Source organism: Carica papaya, chromosome 8, assembly GCF_054855325.1.
Source record: "Carica papaya isolate Zhongbai chromosome 8, ASM5485532v1, whole genome shotgun sequence".
NCBI classification, from domain to species: domain Eukaryota; kingdom Viridiplantae; phylum Streptophyta; class Magnoliopsida; order Brassicales; family Caricaceae; genus Carica; species Carica papaya.
This window is the reverse complement of record NC_142316.1, coordinates 28,588,713-28,614,945: the sequence shown is the minus strand read 5'-3', so window position 1 is coordinate 28,614,945 and position 26,233 is coordinate 28,588,713. Positions and strand designations below refer to the sequence as shown.

The 26,233-nt window shown below is 35.9% G+C and overlaps 3 protein-coding genes across 5 annotated transcripts; all 3 read left to right on the top strand.

Moving 5' to 3' along the window:
• The first annotated feature begins 6,605 nt into the window (after positions 1-6,605).
• LOC110813143 (Kelch repeat-containing F-box family protein) lies at positions 6,606-8,236 on the top strand. Its single transcript, XM_022040169.2, has one exon. It carries the CDS (start codon positions 6,876-6,878, stop codon positions 8,055-8,057), a length of 1,182 nt encoding a protein of 393 aa, XP_021895861.2. The 5' UTR covers positions 6,606-6,875; the 3' UTR covers positions 8,058-8,236.
• Positions 8,237-11,829: 3,593 nt separating this feature from the next.
• On the top strand, positions 11,830-17,361 carry NIK3 (NSP-interacting kinase 3). 3 transcript variants are annotated; one of them, XM_022040143.2, is made up of 11 exons: positions 11,830-12,674; positions 13,142-13,274; positions 13,405-13,476; positions 13,644-13,787; positions 13,944-14,015; positions 14,129-14,188; positions 14,313-14,401; positions 14,510-14,647; positions 15,517-15,858; positions 16,321-16,712; positions 16,879-17,361. In XM_022040143.2, the coding sequence occupies exons 1-11, from the start codon at positions 12,572-12,574 to the stop codon at positions 17,194-17,196; spliced, it is 1,863 nt and encodes a 620-aa protein (XP_021895835.2). In that variant the 5' UTR covers positions 11,830-12,571; the 3' UTR covers positions 17,197-17,361. The 3 variants fall into 3 exon arrangements, with proteins under 3 accessions (XP_021895835.2, XP_088065168.1, XP_021895834.2); XM_022040142.2 differs by having other exon boundaries at positions 11,832-12,674; positions 14,501-14,647; XM_088209042.1 differs by lacking the exon at positions 14,510-14,647.
• Positions 17,362-20,240: 2,879 nt separating this feature from the next.
• Positions 20,241-24,397, top strand: TBL2 (trichome birefringence-like protein (DUF828)). Its single transcript, XM_022040180.2, has 5 exons — positions 20,241-21,533; positions 22,009-22,201; positions 22,275-22,465; positions 22,735-22,893; positions 23,870-24,397. Exons 1-5 carry the CDS (start codon positions 20,599-20,601, stop codon positions 24,210-24,212), a joined length of 1,821 nt encoding a protein of 606 aa, XP_021895872.1. The 5' UTR covers positions 20,241-20,598; the 3' UTR covers positions 24,213-24,397.
• Positions 24,398-26,233: the final 1,836 nt, after the last annotated feature.

Genomic DNA, 26,233 nt, shown 5'->3' with positions numbered 1-26,233 from the left:
TCGATTGGGTATAAATCACTTTAGACAAAACTTCATAGCCTATGGAAGCCTAATGATCGGCTACACCTAATTGCCTAGATGATGATTACTACATGTTCAAGTTCCACTCGATAGAGGACTAATTGTATGTTCTTACGAATGGCTCGTGTGAAGTTATATATGGCCACTACCTCACAATTCACCTTGGTCCCCCAGTTTTTCTACTGAAATCCGGATGTCACTAATGTGGTGGCCTGGGTGCGATTTCCTAGTCTCTCCATCTAGTACTACCACAAGAGTATGCTCAGAGCTATCTTTAGGGTAATAAGGAAGGTGTTTCGCATTAACTACAACATTAAATCTACTGAACGAGGCAAGTTTGCCCGGTTGATGGTTGGAATTGATTTGACCAAACCACTCATCTCTAAGTTCATGTTAGATGGGCGCCTATAGAGAGTGGAATATGAGGGCTTGCCTACCATATGCTTCAACTACGAAGTATATAGACACCTTAAAGACCAGTGTAAAAAAAATGTTGAGACGAAGATTGAGTTAGTCAAGAGCGGAAACACAGATCCCAGTGAACAGGATAAAGTGGCAGTGCTAGATAAAAGTTATGGTCCCTGGATGCAAGTCCAACGCAAGGGGAGGAAAATTGCAAGGAAGGGTCCATGTACTTCGCAAGCAAAGGCTCAGGCATTTCAAGAGAGAATAATAAGAATGGATCAAGATTTAATATAATTGTGGACATAGATTGAGCTTTAGAATGACCAAATTGGCTGGTGGTGAAAATCTCTAAACATGTAGGGGTCTCAAATGAGAGATAACCCCCAAGGAACAAAAGAAAAGTACTGGTGGTGGAAACAATTATCAGAAGACAATGGATGCCCTCCTTGAAATCACGGGTTCTATCATGCTGGCTAATGTTAAGACCACCATTAGACGTGTGATTCCTATGAATAAGATGGCCAGAAAAAATAGCAGGACACATAGATGCATCAGCCCCTGTGGCGCATGAAGGACCTAAAATGAGAAGATTAAAATAAGTCAGGCTACTACTATGCTTAAATCTTCAAAGAATACAGCTGTAATAATTAAAGATAGGGTGGGCCAAGACCACAATCTCAATCAGGCCTCCTCTCCTAGCCCCATGTCACCAACAATCTCTTTTAGGGATCACTTCAGGATGGTAGTCAAACCGTCAGATAGACTTGGTATCAGCAAAGGCATAAAAATCAATAAGACTTTTAAAAAATAAATCGATGCTAAAAAAAGAGATGAGGCACCTATATCCAGTACTTCCTCTATGATCAACCCCCTTATATCTAAAATCTAAGAGCTTATCAACAAGGATGTAAGTCTTGTCTCGAGCACTGTTGAAGCCCTTCAGAAAGAGCAAACATAGTCTTTCCTTTTGAGCATTAGCTCATCTTTTCCTTTATCTAAACCCTATGGATTACTCATTTTTTGTCTGAAACTGTTAAAGTGCAGCAAAAGCTAGTCTCATGTGTGTCCTTAAATCCTTTTTTAATATCGACAACTCAGCATTGGTCGCGTTGTTGAAGCCTAAGACGACAAGCGAAAAAGCGGATAAAGTGATCAAGAACATGGGATTCGACTACTCTCACAGAATTGAGGCGGTGTGATTTTTGAATGCAATTTGGATGATGTAAAAAAAGTTTATCTAGGTAAATGTGAAACACAATCACCATCAGTTTATCCATTCGAGGATTAGCAGGAAAGATGGTCGAGAGGACTTCTCCCTCTCCATTGTCTATGGGAGCCTGAATCCTCAAAAACATAAAGACCTTTGAGAGGAGCTCACCATTATCGGGCATTACATAGATTGCCCTTGGCTCCTTGTTGGGGACTTCAATGTCATCTTGGATGTGGACGATCGAGAGGAGAGGGGGTGGCTAAACAGTCTAAAGATTGCACTCTCTTTAACCACTTTATTAATGTCAATTCCTTGCAGTAGTGTGATTATGTAGAACTGAACTTTACATGGCGATATAGGACCCATTTCAATGGCTTGATAGAGCCATCTATAACCAGAGATGGTTCAACCAATTCCTGGAGGCCATTGTCCACCATCTTCCAAAAGTGCAGTTAGATCATAGGCCTCTCTTAATTATCCCTTACACCTGTCACACTCACAATAAGAACCCCAAGCCTTTTTGATTTTTAGTTGCCTGGTTATCTCATCCTGATTTCCCTAACTTGGTTAAGAGAAATTGGCAAAACCATCTTCCCATCCAGGAGAACATTAATAATTTTAACTAGAATGTGCAAGACTAGAATATAAATGTATTTAGCTATATGACTAAGAGAAAATGCATCCTTTTAGCAAGACTAAATGGGATCCAATGGGCATTAGAAAGACACTACTCTGTTAGGTTCTAAGAGCTAAAGAAATCCTTGAAAAAGAAATTAGATGAGGTGTTACTGTAAGAAGAAATGGTCTAGAAGCAAAAATCCTTGTGTAATTGGATTTCTCTGGGGGATATGAACACCAAATACTTTCATGTTCAAACCATCTCTAAAAGAAAAAAGAACAAAATTAGTATGCTTAAGGATGGGGATGGTAATTGGCGTACCAATGAAGGCCAACTTCGGATTACAGCTTCCACTTTCTTTAAGAACCTTTATACGGGAAAAGAGGGACCCCTATCGCATTACCATGTAAGAGGTTTGCTCCCGAAGTTAACAGCTACAATGATTGCTTAGTTAGACTTTAAGATAACAAACCATGAGATTCATGACGCTTTATTTAGCATGCACCCGCTGAAGGCCCCCGGTGTGGATGGTCTTCACACGACATTCTTCCAAAACTAATAGAAGACTGTAGGCAAGTCGATTTGTGTAATGGTCAAGAGTATCTTTCATGGAAAACAGTTACCTGCTGGGATTAAAAAGACCTTTATTACCCTCATCCCTAAAGTTGCAAGACTATAGACTATTAAAGAATTTCGCCTGATCAGTTTATTAATGTTTTTATATAAGATCATTACTAAACTCATTGCCAATAGACTCAAGAACCTAATGTCTTTTTTTATTGGCCCTACCTAAGCTAGTTTTGTAACCAGTACGAATATTATGGATAACATTATTATTGCCCAAGAAGTGGTCCACTCTATGCAGCATTTGCGAGGGAAAGACAAATTGATGACCATTAAGATGGACTTAAATCTTATTATCACATCCGATGGGAATATGTGGAGGACACTCTGCTTGATGTTGGTCTCCCTCTTAACCTTATCAAAGTCATCATGTATTGTATCTTCTCTTGCTCCATGCAATTGTTATGAAATGGTTATCTCACCCAGGAGTTTCAGCCTACTAGAGATATTCGACAAGGGGACCGGCTTTCACCCTATATATTTGTGTTATGCATAGAACGACTATCCCATTGCATCAACACCTTGGTAAAAAATGATAGATGGAAGCTGATCCGTCTTAGTAAAAAGAGTCCTGCCCTCTCACACCTCTTTTTTACAGATGACCTAGTAATCTTTGGGAAAGTCACTGATGACTAGACTCGAGTTGGCCGTTTTCGGCCGCACTTGCATTGGTCCCTGTGATAAAACAACCCTAGGGCCCTCGGGGGGCCAAAAAATTACGAAAAATCGAAGCTTACCGGCGGCGGTGCTCTCGGGTGCGGCGGCTCTCCGGCGAGGTTCGTGTTTTGGTGATTTGGCTCTGATCAACCTGTAGAGAAAAGAATGGTGATCACGATGATATAAAAATTGTATCAAACGGAGGCCGGGAAGGGCCTCATCGGAGGCAAAAATCGAGGAGGGGCGCGGCAGCACCGCTGGGTTTCGGCCGTTTGGCCGGGATTTTGGCTCCGATTTGGCCACAGGGGAACTCAGCGTTGAAAAATGAACCGGGGGTATGAAATTTACCTTGATCGGCGGTCGAAAAACTCCCCGGCGTCTGGTTCGTCTTCTCTAGCGAGGGCAGGCGGCTAGGATTTTTGTGGTCAGGTGTGGGGGTTCTATTTATACCCTTTTGCCTTTTGATCACAGCCGTCCATTTTGATTAAATCTGGGCCGTCCGTGTGCGTGCATCTGGGTCGTCCGTGCGCTTGCATCTGGGTCGTCCGTGCGCACGCTTAATATGGGTCGTCCGTGCCCGCGGGGACGCATCTGGGCCGTCCGATCGCGCGCACGCGGATCGCCCACGTGGCCCATTCCTGGGTCGACGTGGTCTTGCCACGCGGCAGTTCCTGGTTGGCCAGGGCTGCTGACTGGGCCGCTGACGTGGCTGCTGACGTGGCGCTGACAGGGCACAATTTTTTTTAAATTACATTTTGACCCCCGGTTTCCGATTTTCTTTTCAAAAATACCCCCAGAATCCTAATTTTCACCCCTTTTTCCCAAAATCAATTTCAATTAAGTCCAAATAATATTTTTACCCAATTTAATCATTATTATTATTTTTATTCTTATTAAATTATATTAAATTAAATTAAATAAATCAATTAAAATTCAAAAATTATAAAATAAACACAATAAAATAAATTCAAAAATTAATTAAAAATAATAATAATAAATGGCAAAATTAATGGGTGTTACACATTCAATCTATCTTAAACAAAACCAAGCATTCTTGATGAAATTGGGCTTTGCTATGGTTGCGAAGCTCGACCTCCTATGGGTCCATGTCCTCACCCACAAGTATAGATGACCTGATTTATCATGGAGCTACAAGCCGATGGGACCAATCTCCCATCTTTGCGGCAACCTTAACCATCACTGGATGGACCTTCGAGTTTGCATCAAATGGTCCTTTGGTTAAGGGAGAAATGTTATATTTTGGGAATACTATTGGTTAGAGGATCTGGGGCTACTTAAGTTTTTGGCTTTTGGGCCTATTGAGGAGCGGGATCTCTATAGATGTGTCCAGGACTATGTGGTGCCGTCCGACCAATGGGATTGGGAGGCCCTTCACCAGGTGTTGCCAATGACAATATTTCAGACTCCTGTTTTTGGGGTATGACGAGCTGTGGGTACTTCTTGGTTAGCTCAGTTTACGCCCTCATAGAGAGCAATCATTGACATCTAGTTGATAGGAACTAAAGAGACATTGGGTGTTGGCCAAGTGCTCAATGGGTGCGTACGTTCCTCTGGTTGGCCTCTAAGGGGAAGCTTTTGACGAATTGAGAGAGATACTAATGTCACATGTCCTCTACTGCGGAATGTAGTAAGCGTGGCGGCTCTATTGAGAGTGTGGATCATGTCCTCTGTAATTATAACATGACCAAACTACTATGGTTGAAGATCATATTTGCTAAAGCCCAATCAACTTTTTTCAGTGATGCTATGGATGAGTGGTTAGTGCTGAACCTTAAAAATAATTGGCTCTAGTGCAAGATATTTCAAAATTAGAGAGTGACCTTTGACCTTACTTGCTGGAGCTTATGGAACTATAGAAATAAATTTATTTTTCAAGAGAGTGAGAGCAGTATCGACGAGCTTGCTGAGAATGTGTCTCTCATGATTGATTATATTTTTATGACTAATAATATGAATCTTTGTTTTCTTTCAGGTATGACACACAGATCGGATGAACTTATTGCTTAGCAGAAACCATCCAAGGGTTGGTTGTAAGTGAACACTGATGGTGCTTTTTGTGTTGCAATTAATCTTGCATGCTGTGGCAGACTTATTAGAGATGAAGATGGTGCTTGCCTGAGAAGCTTCAACTGAAAAATTGGTAGATGCTCTGTTCTTCATATCGAGCTTTGAGGTGCCTTCGATGGTCTTCAACCCGCTTGAAATGTCAGGTTCAGTAGTATCATTTTAAAAATGAATAGTGCTCTGACAGTGCAGTTACTCACTAAGGAGGATTACTATACTAATATGCATACCGTTCTCGTTTGTACAATCAAACACTTAATACTGTAGGATTGGCAGGTCCGGATCCAACATGTCTATCGCGAAGGGAATAAATGTGCTGACTAGTTGACGAATGCTGACTTCTCTCTATTGGTAGGTCTATATTCTCACGTTCAAGTACCGAATGATCTCTAACAGCTCCTTACTTACGGTATCATGGGTGTTTCTTAATTCATGATGTGCACGACGATCTCTTGAATTTTTTTTTGTTTTTGACTTTACTTATACCAATATATATATATATATATGTGTGTGTGAAGTAAATGCATTTAATCAAGAAATTAAACTTGTCATGTCTTGACGCGATTGTTAGAGTCAGTTAGAGTTTTAATTCATTATTATTATTTTAAATAGTAATTTTTTTAATACATTAACAAATTAAATTATTTATTTATTTATTTATTTATTTTATATTACTTATTTAATAATTTTATATGTCTCGTTAAATGAAAAAAATAGTTGTATATATATGTACGACTCTTAATTATTATTTCACTAATTCAATAGCTGGTACATAATTATTATAATACAATTTTTAACCAAACACAAAAATAATTTTATTATATCTTGAAGTAGCGTTACTTGCTTTTCCTTCTCTTTCTCAATCTACAATGACCAACTATTTGTAGTTGACACAGAATTTACACCTCTTTTCTGCGTAGCTAAATTGAATACCAATGTTCACTTGTTTTGGATGGATAAATGGCTTAGAAGCGGTTTGCCCGGATTGGAATGTGCAAACAATTTTTGTTGCTCGAAATAGAGTCCCCTGTCAATCTTCTCTTAATATTGCAGAGGCGACCATGCTTGTTCGCCTTAAAATAATAATAATAATAATAAATGGACCGAAACTGCATTTGCCAACTTACCATAATAATATGAACAATCCAAAAACTATCTCCTTTCCCTTCCCGCGTCTATATAAACGCCTCGTACTATAAATCAAATTCAGACGGGCTCAGAACTCCACCACATCCAACCCAAAAGGATTCAGAAATGTCTGACGGCGACAGCACTCACCATCAACACACAAAACCAGAAGAAGAAGAAGAAGAAGAAAATCCGGTTCATGGAGACATACTAGAGTCCGTGCTCTCGCATGTGCCGCTCGTGGATCTACTCCCTGCTTCTCACGTCTCCAAGTCATGGAACGTCGCCGTTTCCTCCTCTCTCCGCAACTTGAACCCAGTCAAGCCGTGGCTGGTCGTCCACGCCCAATCCAGACGGCCACCGTTCGCCACAACCACGCACGCTTACGATCCTCGCTCGCACGTGTGGGTAGAACTCAAGCAACACCCCGTCAAACACCAATCCCCACTTCGATCCTCCCACTCCACCATCCTCTACACACTCTCCACCTCTAAATTCTCTTTCTCCGTTGACCCCCTCCATCTTACCTGGCACCACGTTGACGGCCCGAAAGTCTGGCGAACCGACCCGGTCGTGGCTGCTGTTGGTGAGGTCGTGGTGCTAGCCGGAGGAACGTGCGACTTCGAGGAGAATCCCCTGGCGGTGGAGATCTTTGACTTGCAGACCCGAAGTTGGGAAACTTGCGAGTCAATGCCTGAGATCTTGAAGGACTCGGCCTCCTCGACATGGGTCTCGGTGGCGGTGAAGTCGAGAAAGATGTACGTTGTGGAGAAGAGATCTGGTAAGGGGTTCGCGTTTGATACGGAGACGAAGAGGTGGGAAGGACCGTACGATGTTATAAAACCAGATGATGGGGTGTTCTCGTGCGCGATTACGTTCGTGGAGGAGCGTATGGTGGTGGTGGGGATTATGGGGGAAGAAGGGAATGTGAGAGGCGTTAAGATGTGGGAAGTGAAAGGGAAGTTGTTGGAGGAGATGAGGGAGATGGGGGAGATGCCGGAGGCGTGTTTGGAGACATTGAAGGGAGAGGAAGATGAGTGGAGGGGAATGGCGTCGGTGTCATTGGAGTCGGCGGAGGAAATGGTTTATATTTACAACCCGGCGGAAGGTGAAGAGTTGGTCGTGTGCGAGGTGGTGGGTGGAGTGGTGGGTCGATGGCGGAGCGTACGGAACGCGGTGGTGAAAGATAGGAGTGGCGCGGTGGGGGAGAGGGTTGTGGTTTCGTGTTCGAGCGTCAGCATGGCTGATTTACGGCTGGCTTTGGGCAATGACACCGGCAGATTCTCGGTCAAGGGAATGGAATTCTGATGTCGTTTCTGGTTTATTCTTGCTGCGTTTCGTGGGATTTTATTATTGTTTTTCAATTTAATTGAGTAAGAGAAGTAGGTCGTCCAAACATGCAATCGCTCTTTTAAGTATTTGAAGTAGTTGATTTAACTCCAAATTAAAGCATATAAATTGCATAAAAATAATTATTTAAGTCAAAATATATTTCTATTATGGGTTGAAAAATTACAAAATTAACTAACTTAACGTAGATAGAAACATTATTTATATTTAATTTTTATATCATTGTGTCCATCTCTTCCATTTGCTCCAAAAGATATCTGAGACCGAGGAGCGAGAGAAGAATGATAAAATCTAGTAGAGAAGATAAAGGAAAGAAAATTAAGGCAGTGCAGTTGGTAGAAAGCAACGGCACATAAATGCAGCACCATCCACGCAGAGATACTACATCAATTCCAATTATTTGCTTATACGCTCCCCAAATCATATAATATAATATAATAGCCAAAATTCCTCCCATCACTCGTTCACATTTCGAATTTTCTATTTTCTCTTTTTTTTTTAGAAAATAGAAAATAATAATAATCAGGTGGTCAGAAATTGACAAGAATGGATGATTTTGAAATGGGTAAGTAGATCTTAGTTTCCTTTTTTGTGGAGCCAACAGTTCACATTCACTTCACTACCAGTCTATATGGGTGGCGTAGTTAAGACCCAAATTCTTAAACCAAACTGAACAGGAAACTTTTGTTTTTCAGAAAATATTTTTCATAAAACCATCAGTTTTCCCAAAAGAAAATCATAAACAGGAGGAAAAATCCAGAGATAAATAGACAAGTAAAAGTCATAAGAGAACTTCTGATTTCTCTATTTTGTTTGGATTATAATTGGCCAAAATCATACTACAAATTATTGTTCATTGTCATACATATTGTTTGTCACATAAATTTAACTTTTTATGAGATTCCCTATCTCTGGGCCTTTATTGTACATCCCATGACCCAACAACCAAATATCTCGTTTTCTACTAAATAGTATAGTAAAACTGAGTAGATTAATTATTAGCAAAAATAAATTTAAAATCTAGTCCGATTTTAGAATAATAAAAATTAAATTTCTAAATATTTTCACAATTTTAGAATTAAAATAAGTAGGGATTTCCGAATGAGTTACGCAAATAAATTATTTTGTGAGAAAACCACAAATTTGGAACTTTATAAGTAATTAGAATTCATTTGTTATAGTTTTTAATTAATAGAAATTTAAATATATTTTTTTTTTTTAAAAAAAAAATGGTGATTCTTTTTAATTATGGCCTTAAAAAGATAGAATCTGTACACGGGCAATTTAAGACGTACCTCACTAATTAAAACAAAAGACAACAATTCCATGTGATTTTCAACAAGTATTTGGTCGGCGGAGTGGTTTGGTTTTTGGTCTTACACAACTACCCACCCCAAAGAAGAAGAAGAAGAAGAAGAAGAAGAAGAAAAAAAAAAACCTATATTAGTTGAGACTAACATCAGCTTAAAATAAATAAATACGAGTGCTGAAAAGAAGATAATTTAAGGCCCAGTTGGTATGGGGCTGGCGGTCCGGAGAAGGACCCACAGCCCCATAAAAAATAGGAAACATGTCCTTAACCCTGGCCCCATATCCTTTTAAAAAAAAAAGAAGCCCTTTTTGGTCAAAGAAAAGTTGAAAGAGGAATAACTATCATATTTGTACCAATAAGAATTTGCCACGTCATTGGTAGGCAGTAAGTAGAATGATGATTTATTCAGTCAAAATTCTCTTTTAATCTTCTCGGATTTGGTATTTTGCTGGGTCCCCTCCAGTTTCATCACTTCCGGCTTTTGCTTTTTTTTTTTTTTTAATTTTTTTCTTTCATCCTGTTCATGATAACAAACAGGCGTCAGATATCTTCTTACTTTTGAAAATACTAGCACTAATTTTCCCGTAAAAATTAACATTTGTTTAATATAATAGAGTGGATGAGAGAGTCCATGTTCATCTGGCATTAACAGTCCAATAAAACTACAAATTGAAGTCGTGAATTTTGACTTTTAATAATATCAAACACCAATAATTTATCTTGTTTTCTAATGATGGTCTTTTGTTTGAGTAAAAAAATAAAGTTACTCGACCCATGCCTTCCCCACTCAATCATTTAGGTGGAATCATTCGGATTCTTTTACCACTATTCTTTTTTTTTTTTACAAATAAAGGGTCGGTAAAAGTTTCTCCCGTAATCATTTCTAATGAGTTAAAAAAAAAAAAAAAAAAAAAAAAAAAAAAAGGTACAAATTTAATTAAAAATGTGGAATTTAAAATGTTTTTAAGTTAATATTTTGAAAAATTATTATATATGAATAATTTAATTAAAGATATGAGGTGGAGGAATATTTCAGTTCTCCCAGAAACGACAAAAATACTCATATGGCATTGGGTTTGGGATTTCCAGTTTCCCAAACACAACCAAATCAAGGCATTATTCTTATTAAACTCCACAAACACTCACACTTGCCTCTTTAAATCAACCATTAATCACATCCCAAATTTTCTTTTCCACTTTTACCCCTACTTTTTATATATATAAATAAAATAAATATGTTGGTAATTACGATAAGTAGAAAAAGTATATAAATAAATTCCTCATTCACTTGAATTTTTTAAAAAATTGAAAGAATATTCTCCATTCAGCAAGCCGTTAAGCAGAAAGAACATCTTACAATTTGTGTAGAGGATTAAAAAAAAAAAAAAAAGAGAAAGAGAGAGAGGGTAAACTTCAGTTTCATCTCACGTTGGTATTTTATATTTTAATATATTATTTCTTTTTACAAATCTTAGTACACATAGTTTGGTATTTTATATTAATTACTAGTCGGACAATGACTTGTATTTTTTTTTTTTAAATCTTTATTAATTTTATAAGTTTTCGAATATAATCTAAATTTGAAGTTATTTATATTAAAAAATAAAAAATTAAATATTTGAAACAAATAAAAAATATTAAAAATTAAATTATATATTTTTTGAAGACTAAAGTAAAAAAGTTCCATTACATACGTAAAATATACATAGTAAGAAACAATGCTACAAAATATTGTATGTAAAAACTATTATTAAGCTAAAAAATATAAGAAAATGGAGGAAAGTTTATTTGAAATTAGAGTGAGAAGATAAATAAAATTGGAAAAAGCATATTATACCTTTTTTGTAAAAAATAAAAAATAGAGAAAAGAACATGTCTGAATAAAGAGAAAACAGGCAAAAAGGCATCTTTTATGATTTTTGAAACTTAATAACCTTATATTAATAAATGACAAAATAATATAAATATCTTTTTTTCAGCTTTCTAAAATTATTTTCTATTTTTTGACAAATTACAAAAAAAAAAAAACAGAAGTACTATTATTTTAACAAATTAATTTTGATTTTATTAATTTATTTCTTGTCAGAATGATTGGTTTTTCTTGTTCACTATAAAAATTAAAGTATGTAAAAAGAAATTATATTTGTCAATTAAATTTAAATTTATTATTATTTTTTTTTTTATTAAAAAAAAAAATTTCGGTTGAGAGAGAAAGGCAAAACCCAACAAGAGGATGGCCAATACACAGTAAGGCACGTGACCTGCCAAAAGCTCAACCTGCAAATCTCTTCTTTTTTCAAAGACATCCGGCTCTCCTTCTCTCTTATCAACTCCTTCAGTCCAATCACTGAAATTTCGAATATCTTTGCTATTCCTTAAAACAAAAAAATTATATTGCTTTTGGGTTTCTAAAATTAATTTCCCCCCCCCCCCCCTAAATTATATCTTTTCTTTTCGTTACAGTGTCTGCATCTGTATCTGTGTCCAGTGTCCACTTTGGCATTTTGTCTTCGCCTTGGCTTGTATGGTTCCTTCTTGCGTGAGTGATTTCATTCATCTTTTTGGTTTGTTTATGTACTATAAACAGCAAAAGAAAAGAGAGAGAAAGAGGTGAAGAAGATAATGGTGGTATGGAATCGCAGTGAAGCAACTAGGCAAAGGTAGAAACCAACAACAAGTCCACATGGAATTTGTTGGGATCATCCAAACACATTTGGAAATCAGACACCGACATTCTCAGATCTCTAGGATCTCAGAATTTTAAGCTCCTCGCTGCTTGTTTCTCGAGAAAACTCTCTCCTTCTTGCTATTGCTATTTCTCTTACCTCATTTGGTCCTCATCCTCCCTACTTCCGTTAAAATTCTCTGCATTTGAGTTGGGTATCCTCTGAGACGTTAGTTTAAGCTTCTGGGTCTTTGTTTATCACTCGGTTTAGTTGGAAAGCGACACGGTTTTGTTCTTTTGAGGCTAAAAAGTAGGGAAGAAAAGGAACCCTTCCTGTTATGGTAATTCTGGTTCTGATTCTGGGAACGAATCTTTTCTGGATAAGGCACAGTTAACAGGCAACTTATGTGAGAATGGGTTACGGAATTATTAGTTGTAATGGCGTTGATAAGCTGATACTGATTTTGCAAAGTAAAAGCTATTAAAAGTGAGAAAATGGAATATAATTGCTCCATGGTGCTGAGAGTGGGATTAGTGGTTTTGGCATTCATTGGGTCTTCTCTCGCTACTCTTTCTCCATCTGGTATCAACTATGAAGGTTGGGTCTTCTGGAGATCTTTACTCATCTCTGTCTCTCTCGCAAATTTATTCTCTGTCATGTATCTTCAATTCACTTCCACAACAAAAATGCATCTGTTACTTTGTTCTCTTCCACAGTTTATTTTTAGCTTTTAAAAACATTTCTTAAAAAGTCTCACTTCATTGTTCCTATTATCTCTGTTATACCATTCAGTTTTGTCTGCAAAAGTTAAGTCCATTCTTTTTAGCTTGAGGACAGCTTCTTTATATACTTTATGGGTTCAGAAGAAGTTTTCTCAGTTTTTTTTCTTCTTTTGAATTGAGTGCTTTAATGCCCTGCAAACATATTTCAACTCTTATGGATAAAAATTCTACTGCAACTGTTAAAACTTTGTGTTTGGGGTCCATGTCTTTGGATTCTTCTCTTTTACTCCTGCAACAAATTCAATGGAATTATCTGATTTTTCTCAAATGGAATTGGAGCAGTGGTAGCTCTAATGGCCATTAAAAACGCGTTAAACGACCAACACAATCTTTTGGAGAACTGGGATAGCAATTCTGTGGACCCTTGTAGCTGGAGTATGGTTACTTGTTCGGCTGATGGCTATGTTTCCGCTTTGTAAGTTTCTTAGCTCTCTCTATCTGTTTCTTGTGTTTAATCTTGCATGAAGGTGAAGGCTTCATGAAAACCATCTGCTTAGTGTTTGAAGCCTATTTTTTGAGTGGATGATTCTTTACCCCATAAACAGGGGACTTCCTAGTCTGAGCTTGTCCGGGACTCTTTCTCCAGGGATTGGAAACCTTACAAACTTGCAGTCAGTGTAAGCGATCATCTCATTTCTGCTTCTTGTTTTAAGTTGGCTTTGTTGTCTCCTCTGTTTATTAATTTGTTGACAAGGATTGCCTTTATTTTGCAGTAGTGATAAGTTAGAAGTTTCAAGTTCACTTAATATTCTTTATATATGATTCTGTTAACATCTATTTGTAGATTGCTCCAAAATAATACTATTTCTGGTCCTATTCCGGATACAATTGGGAAGTTAGAAAAACTTCAAACGCTTGATGTCTCGAACAATTTATTTACTGGAGAAATACCAACCTCCTTGGGAGCACTACAGAACCTTAATTATTTGTAAGTTTCAGGGTGTTTGCCGCTTACCAAAGATTCTGCAAGCTGCTTTCTCATTGTAGGAAACATATCTTGCCATAGACATTGTTCTTATTGATTTATATTGACTGTCCAGCGCAAAATCTAAGCCTTTCTTGTTACTTTGTTGTACTAAGTCAGGCGTTTAAATAACAACAGCCTTACTGGATCCTGCCCTGAGTCTCTGTCCAACATTGAAGGTCTCACACTTGTGTATGTTTTCCATCTTTTTGTCCATGGTTTACCATGTAACTAGAAGTAATATGTAAATTGCTGGTGATTTTATCTAATTCTTATTCACCATTAGAAGTAAAATATGCACACAGGGATCTTTCATACAATAATCTGAGTGGTACCATTCCGAAAATATCAGCAAGAACATTCAAGTAAGATATTTCTTTTATCTTAAATCTGCCATGCAAATAAAGTCTTTTGTTTTTTGAGAGAAGCCATCCATGTAAATTATTACTATATTATTTATTGAAAAGTGGTGCATTCTTTTTCCCCCAGAGTTGTTGGTAATCCTTTAATCTGTGGGCCCAAGGCCGGCGACAACTGTTCTGCTGTCTTCCCGGAGCCTCTTTCACTCCCACCAGATGGTAAGAGGTTTTTCTCTTTGCAGGTTTAATTTTTTGTTCTCAAAGTTCTATGCTTGGAAATTTGATGACATTTATGAACTTTTATCTTTGTTTTCTTAGCTGCATCAGATTCTGGAACAAATGGCCATCATGTTGTTGTTGCTTTTGGTGCAAGTTTTGGTGCTGCTTTTTTCGTCATACTTCTTATTGGTTTATTTTTTTGGTGGCGATATAGACACAATCAGCAGATATTCTTTGATGTCAATGGTTAGTCCTTTAAATTTAGTCTTCTTTTTATATTTGGTATTTTTTTCTTGCTTTGAAATGAGAGTTTTATGGTGTAAGCAGTAGTTGTTTTCATCTTTGAGAGTTGGGAGTTCTAGTTCATTTGTTGTGCTATGGTTGTCTTTGTGGGTTTTTTCTTGAGTATCCTGCTTGGTTTGAAATTTTAATTTCTAGATTCTGCAGGTATGCACATGAATAATTAGACATGCTTTTCTTTTGGCAAACATTCTACAGTTCCAGAAGTTTTTCTCGCATTTTAGTGATGGTACTAACATTTATATGGGACAAGAAGAGGAAATAATAACGGAGAATGGGAGACAAAGAGAAGTATGAGAGAGGAAAGAGAAGAAAAAAGTTAGAATGGAAGAGAATGCCAGGAGGAGAAATGTACTGAAGCCAGTAGTAAAATTAACAATGCAGGCAAAGTAGCAATCAAATAAGGAAAGGAAATGAAACTGAAAATCCTCAAATTCCTAGAAAGAATCAGATCCTAGATAACGTTAATTCTATTTGACCTACTATCAGAATACTTCTTGATGTTTTTCCCTTTTAATTTGTTTAAAATTGGATTGCTAATTGGCAGTTGGATTCTGCTTGAAAGTTTTTAAATTCAGTAAGAACAATATTTGAAGAAGCTGACTTTAGTTTCGTACAGATACTTCTGATTTCAGAAGAATAAATAATTTAGTTATCAATAAGATGGACAAAGAAATATATGTTACTTCTGGATAAGTCATGAAAGGGTGCATTTGATTGTTTTAAGGTTGAAGGCAAAAGCATTATTTTTAATTTGTTACTTTCCTTGTTTTGCTTCTATTATCCCTGCTTTCTGAGTCTTGATTCTTGGGCAGATCAATATGACCCTGATGTAAGATTGGGCCATTTGAAGAGGTATACATTTAAGGAGCTTCGGGCTGCAACAGACCATTTCAACTCAAAAAACATTCTTGGAAGAGGTGGGTTTGGCATTGTATACAAAGGGTGCTTGAATGATGGAAATTTGGTGGCTGTTAAAAGGTTGAAGGACTTCAATATAGCAGGTGGTGAAATCCAATTTCAGACAGAAGTGGAGACTATAAGTTTAGCAGTTCATCGCAACCTTCTTAGGCTCAGTGGCTTTTGCTCTACTGAGAATGAAAGGCTGCTTGTTTACCCTTATATGCCAAATGGAAGTGTAGCTTCCCGCTTACGAGGTTTGTCAATGCACTTCTAGCTGCTAATAATTCTTACTAGTCCAAAAATCTGGGAATTTTTTCTCTCACCCAAAATTTATCCAAACCTCCATAACTTCCTACAAGTCTGCAGATTCCATCCTCAGAAATCTATAGACATAAAAGTAAAGGAATATTAGTCACTTCATGACCATCTCATAACTTTATGCTAATAACCCAAATGAAAAGACTCCTGCTTGTTTGACATGGATGGTTTTAGTTGACTCCTTCCATCATTCTTGTTAACTTGTTGATGCCCGTTTCTGTTTTGGCCAAACTCAAAATCTTACAAGCACTCAGATATTCGAGTTTCCTACAGCTTGCAAATGAATTAAAATATTTTGTCTGCTAGTATGATTTCTTTTTCATACTCAAATCATACTACCTCAAATTCGGTTCATATAATAACATGGCCATTCTTTGGCTTTTTTCTTTTGGCATCAGATCATATCAATAGTAGGCCAGCTTTAGACTGGACAAGGCGTAAGAGGATTGCCTTGGGTACAGCTAGAGGTCTACTTTATCTGCATGAACAGTGTGACCCCAAGATTATCCACCGTGATGTCAAAGCAGCCAACATCTTGTTGGATGAAGATTTTGAGGCAGTTGTCGGAGATTTTGGGTTAGCCAAGCTCTTGGATCACAGAGATTCCCATGTGACTACAGCTGTGCGTGGCACTGTTGGCCACATTGCCCCTGAGTACTTGTCGACAGGTCAGTCATCAGAAAAAACTGATGTCTTTGGTTTTGGGATCTTGCTTCTTGAGCTGATAACTGGTCAGAGAGCCTTAGATTTTGGACGAGCAGCAAACCAGAAAGGTGTTATGCTTGATTGGGTACATTCTCTTGCTCCAAACTTTGCACAAACCAGCAACTTGATTTGCTAATACGTTATTATACAGTTTCCTATTTACCAAGAGACTGAAGAAAGTTATTCAATCAACATAGAGGAATGTTCTAATTCACATTTACGATTAACTTTTCTCTTCCATTTTTATGCAGGTAAAGAAGCTCCATCATGAAGGAAAGTTGAACCTTCTGGTGGACAAGGATCTAATGGGCAATTTTGACGAGGTTGAATTGGAAGAAATGGTTCAGGTTGCCCTGTTATGTACACAATTTAATCCTTCCCATCGACCGAAGATGTGTGAAGTCTTAAGGATGTTAGAAGGTGATGGTTTAGCTGAAAAATGGGAGGCCTCACAGAAGGTTGAGACACCCAGATTCCGATCCTTAGAAAACCCTCCTCAAAGATACTTAGATTTCATAGAAGAGTCTTCACTTGTGGTGGAAGCCATGGAACTTTCTGGCCCTAGGTGACATTAATCTATAACTACTATCATCACTTCACATCATTTAGTTGTAGAGCTTTAAAACAAGCAATCTGCCATTGTCAAATGCACGTATTCATCTGTAAAGAGTAAAAAGAAAAGAGGGGAAAGCCATGTATAAGTATTTTTGTGGAAAGAAATGTAATTCAGTTGATTGTTGTGGTTCTACAAAAAAATTTTGAGGAATTTTCATAAAGAAATTTTAATGAAGTAGAGATACAATTTTTATTAATAAAGATGACTACAAAAAAACTAAAAAGAAGAATATTTTGAATGAAGTAGAAACGACGTAGTTTTGATGCATGTGGATGAATGATTGCTTGAGCTGCACGCTATAGGCATCATTAGGCAAAAATATGAAAGGGAAAAGACGGAAGCATTCAATGTAAGCAAAGTAGCATGCTCCTGCCACCGATATTATTATCAAATCATCTATCTCTATAAATGTTGACACGTGGTGAAATTAGAATAAATCTATTAGCAGTGTATGTCGAATGTGTTTTATAAGGGAAAGAGTAGTGCGTGCCCTGAGACTCATCACTCGTAATTAGAGTTAGATGCGTGCTTATGTCACGTGTCTAACAATCATTTTGTTGGCAGCAGGCGGCTACATTTTTTATTACAGTTCGCGAGATGTTGCAAAATTGCCGAAGAAAAAGATATGTATCTGAAAGTCTTTATTAAAAAGAATTAATAATCACCTCCGAAATTTTTTTTAGATTTAAATTTAGTTCAAACTGACGCTTTATTATAAAAATTTGTTTGGAATTTAGTTCAGATTTACTATTTATTTATTAAAAATATCAAAAGATTTATTCCATATGCCATTTCTTAGGTTATAAGAGGTTGACTCGCCGGATTTTTTCTGCTGATTCATCACCGAAGGAAGTCACGTCGGTGGCACTGATGTCGACTGACGTGCGGGAGGATCCATGATATATTCATTGACTTGAGTGTCTAAAACTATTTTAGTAGAGAAAGCCTTTATAAAATATTATTTTTGTTGCACTTTAAAACTTAACAATGTTCTTATAATAGTTTACTTGTTATGTGAAATTTTTCGCCTCCATATAAATATTTAGATATGACAACTAAATTTTATATTGAATATACTCTTCCGTTAAATTCCAAAGAAAGAGGATTAATTGCTATATTTTAGATTATATAGATCACTGTCAATAAGCTCGGTCTCAAGCTCACAACTCTTGTTCTTGGTTGCACTACCCAGTCTTGGTAGTCTTGTTGAGGTTGGTCAATTTATTTTCCATTTTTCAACCTTCTTCTTAACACTACCTCGTTATTATTACTATTCACATGTCACCAAATATTGCTTTAGGTGTCTACCTTCAAGTGTCTTGACATCACTAGCATGGTCTTGGTTGAGATAATCATGCACTAGGATGTTGCTCGTCCTTTTTTTAAGGTTTGATCTTGATTAATGAGTGGTAATATTTATCTCTTGATATTTAATAATTGTTGTTTAAATGAATCAATATATTGATCGACTTCTTTAATAACTCGAATAATATCATCATATACTTTTTTAAAGAATAATAATTTATTTGAGTAAATCTTTATTCTTTATTCTTTATACTTTAAAAATATTTTTTCTATAGAATCTCATGCATTTCTCCTGGTTGTCATGATCATTTCTTCATTTGTCACTTTTCAAGTGAAGATATAAGTTTATAAGATTAGTTTTTAATGAGATGATGACAAAGTGATAGAAAAAATTATTAATTATGTTGATTAAACTATCTAGTGTAGTGTTGATATATTTATTAATTTGGAGAGTTATTAAGTAAAGTTGTAACATATTATAATTCAAAATATATGTTTAGAGATGATCGAAGATTCACTAAAATGTTTAAATTAATGAATGTATTAATAATAAATAAAATAGCATAATGAATATTGAAAATTTAAGTTGCAAGATAAGAGATGATCTCTCATTGTAGGTATATATACATATAACTTATGCATATTGGTCAAGAGTAATAATTGTTGGAGTAATAGCTTCGAAATATTTATTAGTAGTGGTTCAATTTATTTATAATAGTGTTATTATTTGTTACTATTAAAATAATAATTAAATTTTATTAAATTTTATATTATCAAATAATTTATATAAAAAAATATATTATTTTTTTCAAAAATTTTCACATATCTTATCAGATATTTTTCATAACGATCTACTTATTATCTTTTTATATATTTAACTATTGTCATCTAATATAGATCTACGTATATAATAAAATTTTTAACTAAAATTTTTAATTTTTAAATAATAATAATTTTTTAATACTTATTATGACTTTTGTGTTAGATCCTAAATTTTTTTTTTTTCATATAATCTTTTAACTCATATGGTTCTGAATTTTTACTTTGATTTTGTAGATTATTTTGGAGGTCATAGGAAGAAAAGATGTGTCATTCAGCTAGTTAACTCTAGCCTTAATATTTGTTGATGAATTTAATTAAATTGACACGAAAATCTAGGAAATTGGAACTGAATTGTGAATAGATCAATTATAACTGTACCAAAAATAAAATATCCTACATAATAATGGAAGCTTATATATATATATATATATGAATGAATGATAGTATACTTAATGGTTTTGACTGTCGTTTAATGGATTTCAATTAGCATTGTTATTAAAAAGAAGGACAAACAAGAAATTGTAATAAGTGAAAAGTGAATTTCCATGCCATCAATTTCTTAACCCAAAAAAAAAAAAAGAAAAAAACATGCTCATCCCACAATATGGATAATTGTTTTGTCAGGTCATTAAATTTGTAAAATGAAATATACTTCGTCCTAAATTACCATTCCATGGATGTTTCTACTAACCAAGAAGATCTATATTTATTCATAATAATCACTAGACGTTTAGAATTCTTTTTTTAAAAAAATAAAATAAAATCTGAAATTTAAGATTCCTAAAAAGAAAAACATTCCTACTACCAACAAAAATCCAGTCTTTCATGCGAATCACTCTGGATAATTTTTTTAATCTAAATTATTAATGGCTTAACCTTGAATTCCCAAAAGTGCTTCTGTTCAGAAACTGATAGATTCCCAAAACCGCGGCCGGCTACTTTTAACCCTACTTCCGTTGCTCACTGTCTTCCTCTCTCTCTCTCTCTCTCTTTTCCCTACCCACCGCTCTCTAGTACCTCACAGATTTTATATGCTCCTGGCTTTTTTATTTTTTATTTTTTATTTGTCTCGAATCAAGAATGATCTAAGTTTTGGTCTACATAAGTGTACAAGAACATATATATTTTTCTTATAATTTTAAAGTTTTTTCACTTGGAAATGATTAACTGTTTGGTTTAGGATTGAAAAGGGTTGGTTTTCTTTAGTGTTATTCATATATGCTTGGCCATGGATTCTTCAAAGAAGCATTCATCTTCCGATCAGATTCTGCCGTCGAAGAGCAAGGTGTTAACTAGATTTGGTTTGGGAATTGGGGTTTCTCTCATCTTCCTCACTCTGCTTTTCTTCAGTAACTCTCTCAAGACTCCTTTGGTTGTGCCTTTGTTTCGGGGATTTTATAATGCTGGTGTTGGTTCCTCTAATGCTTCATGGAGTTTCCCTTTTTCTGTTCCCTCTTCCTCTTCTTCTTCTTCTACTAATGCCACTGATGCCATGCAAGTTCAGACGATCCAAGAGGTCAATACATCAATGGTTGCTCAAATGCAAGATTTCGAGGGCAATAACGGACAAGGGATTGTTTTGGGAAACACCCATCCGGGAAATTTCTCTCAAGAGGTTAAACATGAAACTTCTCGTGTTGAAGGCGGCATTGAGCCGAATACCCATGAAGGAAACGATTTAGTTATTGCTAAAAATGGAAGTCCCGTGGGCTCTGACGGGAATACACTGATAGCTGACGAGAATATCCGCTTTGGAAATTCCTCTGAGATAACAAATAATGGAACCTTACTTGTTGCCACTGAAGAGGCACACGCGAAGGGGAAAACTGAAGGGAAATCTATGGAGAATTCGCTTGATGGTGATAATACGATTGCCGTAAACAACAATGGAGGCAATTTTACGAACAGAGAAAAGGTGGGTGGAGATGAAACATCCAGCAATACGAGTTATCAAGCGGATTCTTTGGAGAAGAATCACACTGACAAAAATATCAGTTCATGTGATATATTTGATGGTGAATGGGTGAGGGATGATTCAAAGCCATACTATCCAGCAGGCTCTTGTCCTTACATCGATCGGGACTTTGATTGCCATCTTAATGGGAGGCCTGATGATGGATTTGCTAAATGGAAGTGGCAATCAAATGGTTGCGACATCCCTAGGTAATCATCTCTATCTGATTTCTGAAACCTTAGTGTATTCTCCTCAAGCAGAAGCGAAACCTGATAATGAGTTCATGAAATTTTATGCCAAGGATATAGTTCTTTTGTATCTGAGGTTAGGCATATAACGTCTGTTCTCGATAATCAAATTTTTGTGTTGGCGAAAGGATGACGACGCAGGTGAGTCGTATTTTATTGCAGACCCATGATTGTTTATTATTATTTTGTCTCTTGCAATCTGTAAAAGTTCCAAGTTAGCTTGTTTTTTACTACTAGTCAACGCTGTTCTTTGCTGTTATGGTGTATGAAGTATCACCAGTCTTCCGGTTTTGTTTGATGATTTCTATGGACAAATTTTTGTTCTAGTTATATGTAATATAGTATATTGCATTTGGGTGAAATGCTAACTGTTTCAAGTTAGAAATATATTATTTCCAAAGTTATGACTTGTTTGTTGATTATTGAATGCATCCAGATTTAACGCTACTGATTTTCTGGAGAAATTGAGAGGGAAGAAACTGGTTTTTGTGGGAGATTCCCTAAATCGGAACATGTGGGAGTCTTTGGTGTGTCTTCTCCGCCATAGTAATGAAAACAAGGAAAGAGTTTATGAGATTTCTGGAAGGAGAGAATTTAAGAAGAAGGGTGTTTATGCTTTCCGGTTCGAGGCAAGTTTTGAATTGCAACGTTTTTATTCCTCTGTCTCTTCTCTGATGAGCTTTCCATTTCCCATTCTGATAGGATTACGATTGTTCGGTGGACTTTGTGGCTGCTCCCTTTCTTGTCAGAGAATCCGTTTTCAAAGGAAAAAATGGATCTATAGAAACCCTGAGATTGGATTTGATGGACCAGACAACGTCTATGTATCAGGATGCTGATATCATAGTCTTCAATACAGGTCATTGGTGGACTCATGAGAAAACATCTAGAGGGTAAATGTTTCTTCAAATATCTGATTACATCTTATCAGGCCTTACATTTTGGTTGTGCATAACCATGAAAAATCATTAGTTAGTTACTTGCATTTATAAGTATTTAAATTGTGTTACTTGGAAAGGGCAGATTATTTATGAGAAGGAAAGAACAGACATCATTGTTATGTTGACAACTTTAATTTTCATGCATTGTTTTCTACCTTTCAGTTTCTCTAGTCAGACAATTAAAATTTTTCGTTTTCTTTGGAAAATTTTTGGTATTCTAGAGAAGACTATTATCAAGAAGGTAACCATGTCTACCCAAGGCTCAAGGTTCTGGAAGCATATAAGAAAGCACTCGCCACTTGGGCAAGATGGGTTGACAAGAACATTGACAACAGCCGAACCCAGGTCATTTTTCGGGGATATTCAGTCACGCATTTCAGGTACAGGACTGTTTTTTTTTAAACCACCTGCTTTATAACCCCCGGCATGGCTCATGAATACTGCATTTTAGATGCTCTTAGAATGAATTAGGTTGGCTCCGTCCTCAAAGTTAAGCAAAATCAATCAGGATATGTTGATTTTCACTTTCTAATTGTAATATGGCTTGGCTATATTGTAGGAAGCTTGAGATTTGTTAATCAATCGATATAATATCTTCTAAAAAGTTGGGAACATGCACCTATGAATTATTTGAAAAGTTGCATATGCTGGTGAATTGAAAAGTTGAATTAATCACTCCCTGACAAAAAAGGGGCGGCGGGTACTCCTAAAATAATTTTAAAATGGTGATAGAACAAGTTTTGCTTGTACTCCTAAAATATTTTAGTACTCTACTAGGGACAAGATAAGATACCCTGTTTTTTCCCCGTATCTCACTGCTTCTATATGATATTAATCTGTAGAACTTGGATAGAAAACCAGTTATGAACTTCAAGACAAACTGCCCGAATTTTCTCATGAGCAATGCTACAAGATCCTGATTAACTTTGAATATTCAGATCTATTCTTTTTTGCAAAGTTTTCTTCTTAAAAACAGACACCATAAGAATGATTTCTGCCCAGATGCATATCCTTCCGGGGATGGGCAAGAGCAAAGGCTCGTAAATAAATTTTGTGATAGGTTCATTATCCCCTTACTTGGATTTAAGTTGTTCGATGTTTGAGACTAAAACACTTCTTTCAATGTCTGATGCACCTTGTTAAAAGAATATTTATATCATTGACATGAACTGTTCTCTAATGTTGTTTGCAATGTAGCTAAACCTCAGTAGACTCAGCAAAAGTTATGCCTCGTTCTTCTTTTCTTCTCTTTTTTTTTTTCGTTGTCAGCCAAGGGCCATAGTACGTTTTCTTTGCTGTTGGAATTGAGAGATTTTGAAATAAAAGTAGGATATGAATAGTTTAACATGGTTGCAGAGGGGGTCCGTGGAACTCGGGAGGACAGTGCCACAACGAAACTGAGCCAATCTTCAATGTCAAATATCTAGCAAAATACCCATCAAAAATGAGATCTCTGGAACCCGTTCTTCGAGAAATGAAGACTCCAGTTATATATATGAACATAAGTAGGCTGACTGATTTCCGAAAAGATGGTCACCCTTCTATTTATAGATCAACTTTCAAGTCAACAAAAGAACGGAAAATTGCAGAGAAGTTTCAAGATTGCAGCCACTGGTGCTTGCCGGGAGTACCAGATACATGGAACGAGTTGTTATATGCTTCACTGCTGAAGGCCGGAAGAGGATCGTGGCAAAACTGAGCACGACCATATTGTACATATAGAAGCCTAAAATTTTAGATAATGATTTGTTATTCTTTTTTGGAAATTTCTTAATCTTCCCTGATTAGCGTATGGGCTTTTTGTGAAGAAAGCAATCTGATGTATTTTCTTTCCAAATCATGAATGAATACACGCATATATACATTTCGAGTTGATGAAATGAATCAACAGACAAAATGAGTCCCATTTACTTGCAACAAAGAGAAATGAAAAAAAATTCTGAATTAAGGACTTGGAGAGAGAGTTGAGATTATATAGAAATATTATCCGTTTGATTTGCAGAAGCTGATACAGCAAACACACACACAATATATAAACACAAACCATTTTTATTACGGTCATTCCCATGCAAAAGAAAGTAGAAAAGGAAAAAGAGACAGAAAAGAAAACAAAGGAAAAAATAAAAGCCATTATAAGCTATAAGTTGATGAAGGAGCCATTCGCCGTTCTGTGACTTGCCGGTTTGGCATGCATTAACCTTTCACTCTCTGTCATACCCTTCGCATAAACAAGCAACCTTATGATTCATGCTTCTTTATGCACATGGCAGTCAGCCAAAAAGCAAAACGAGCAAGCACGCGCAAACTGTAATGATATTGGGGAGAAGAAGACGATGAAGATTCCATATCAGTTCTTCAAGCCTCCTCCTCCTCCTCCCCCAGTTGCTTTCATCAAGACCCATGGATTGACTCTTCCCAGATCAAGCATGCCATGGCCGAAATTATCATATATTTGCGATACCCAGTTGGGGTCTTTGAAAAGCAAACTGGGGGATTGTTAAGTCTCTGCCTCTGCGCTTTAAATAGCACCAGCTGCTTATGATTGAGATATGAAAGGAAGAAATGGACAAATAGATCATTCACTATCTTTCTTTAAAATTTTCCACCATTAAAAAATTCGATTCAGCTGGGTGGAAAGTTCCAATTCATTTGTACCATCTTGCCCTTCACCTACATGCATTTAGAGAAATTCAAATTAGACATTGACAAATGGGTAGATTACCCACTAATCCGCTCTGGATAATACCGACAAAAATTTATAAACAATTAGCGTTCAAATATGAATTAGAGAATTATAAACTTAAAAGAGTGAAGATATAGATACTTGCTCCATCCCCATCTCTAATTCAAATTAGTATTTTCTCCAGACTTTGCTAAACCGATGAAAACTATAGTTGGAACAAATTTGAATCTAGTTCAACAAACTAAGTATAAATTTCGAAATATTTCCCTCCCGAACATCTATGAATGTCTCAAATATATTTAATATATCGATATTATTTTTAATAATTAGAATTAAGACTGTATTATCATCACACGATGTTTTACTTCTGTTTTTACATGTGATAATGATATTTTATCAAAAACTAAACATCGACACGAAGGTGAATATATATATACATACACATGTATAACATGTGACGAACTACTTTCGGGGTAGAATAGTAATTTACTCTGCAAATAATCATTTCTCAAACATCTTCGCATTTTTCATTCAAAACCTTTGAAGTTATTTTTTGAAATAAATTTACAAGTCATATAGAATTATGGACACTCATTTAAATTAGAAAATAATAAGTCTAATTTGAATTAAATTTTATCTGAGACTTGAAAAATAAAATGCACATTTTGTCAAATCTTAAAATAAATTATAATTTTTATGTTCTAATACATATATTCATCTTGAATTAATTTTAACCACATATTTAGTATGTGATAAAAGCATGGGTGTTACTGTACATGGTGCTAATTGAGATAATCTATAAAAATAAAAAATACAACACAGTGTTATACTCTTCCCTTTATTTTATTTAAAAAATAAATTATAGTTTTGTGAATTAAAAAAAGAAAAATTCAGACTAGGTTTTACATATTTAGCAAATTATTTTAATTTTATGGCTCAAACCAAATTATAATACTTAATCCTAATCCTCTCAAGAGAGAGGAGAAGAGATAACTACTAACCCACAGCTTAATAGTTGTTTACTAAATTAGTATAAG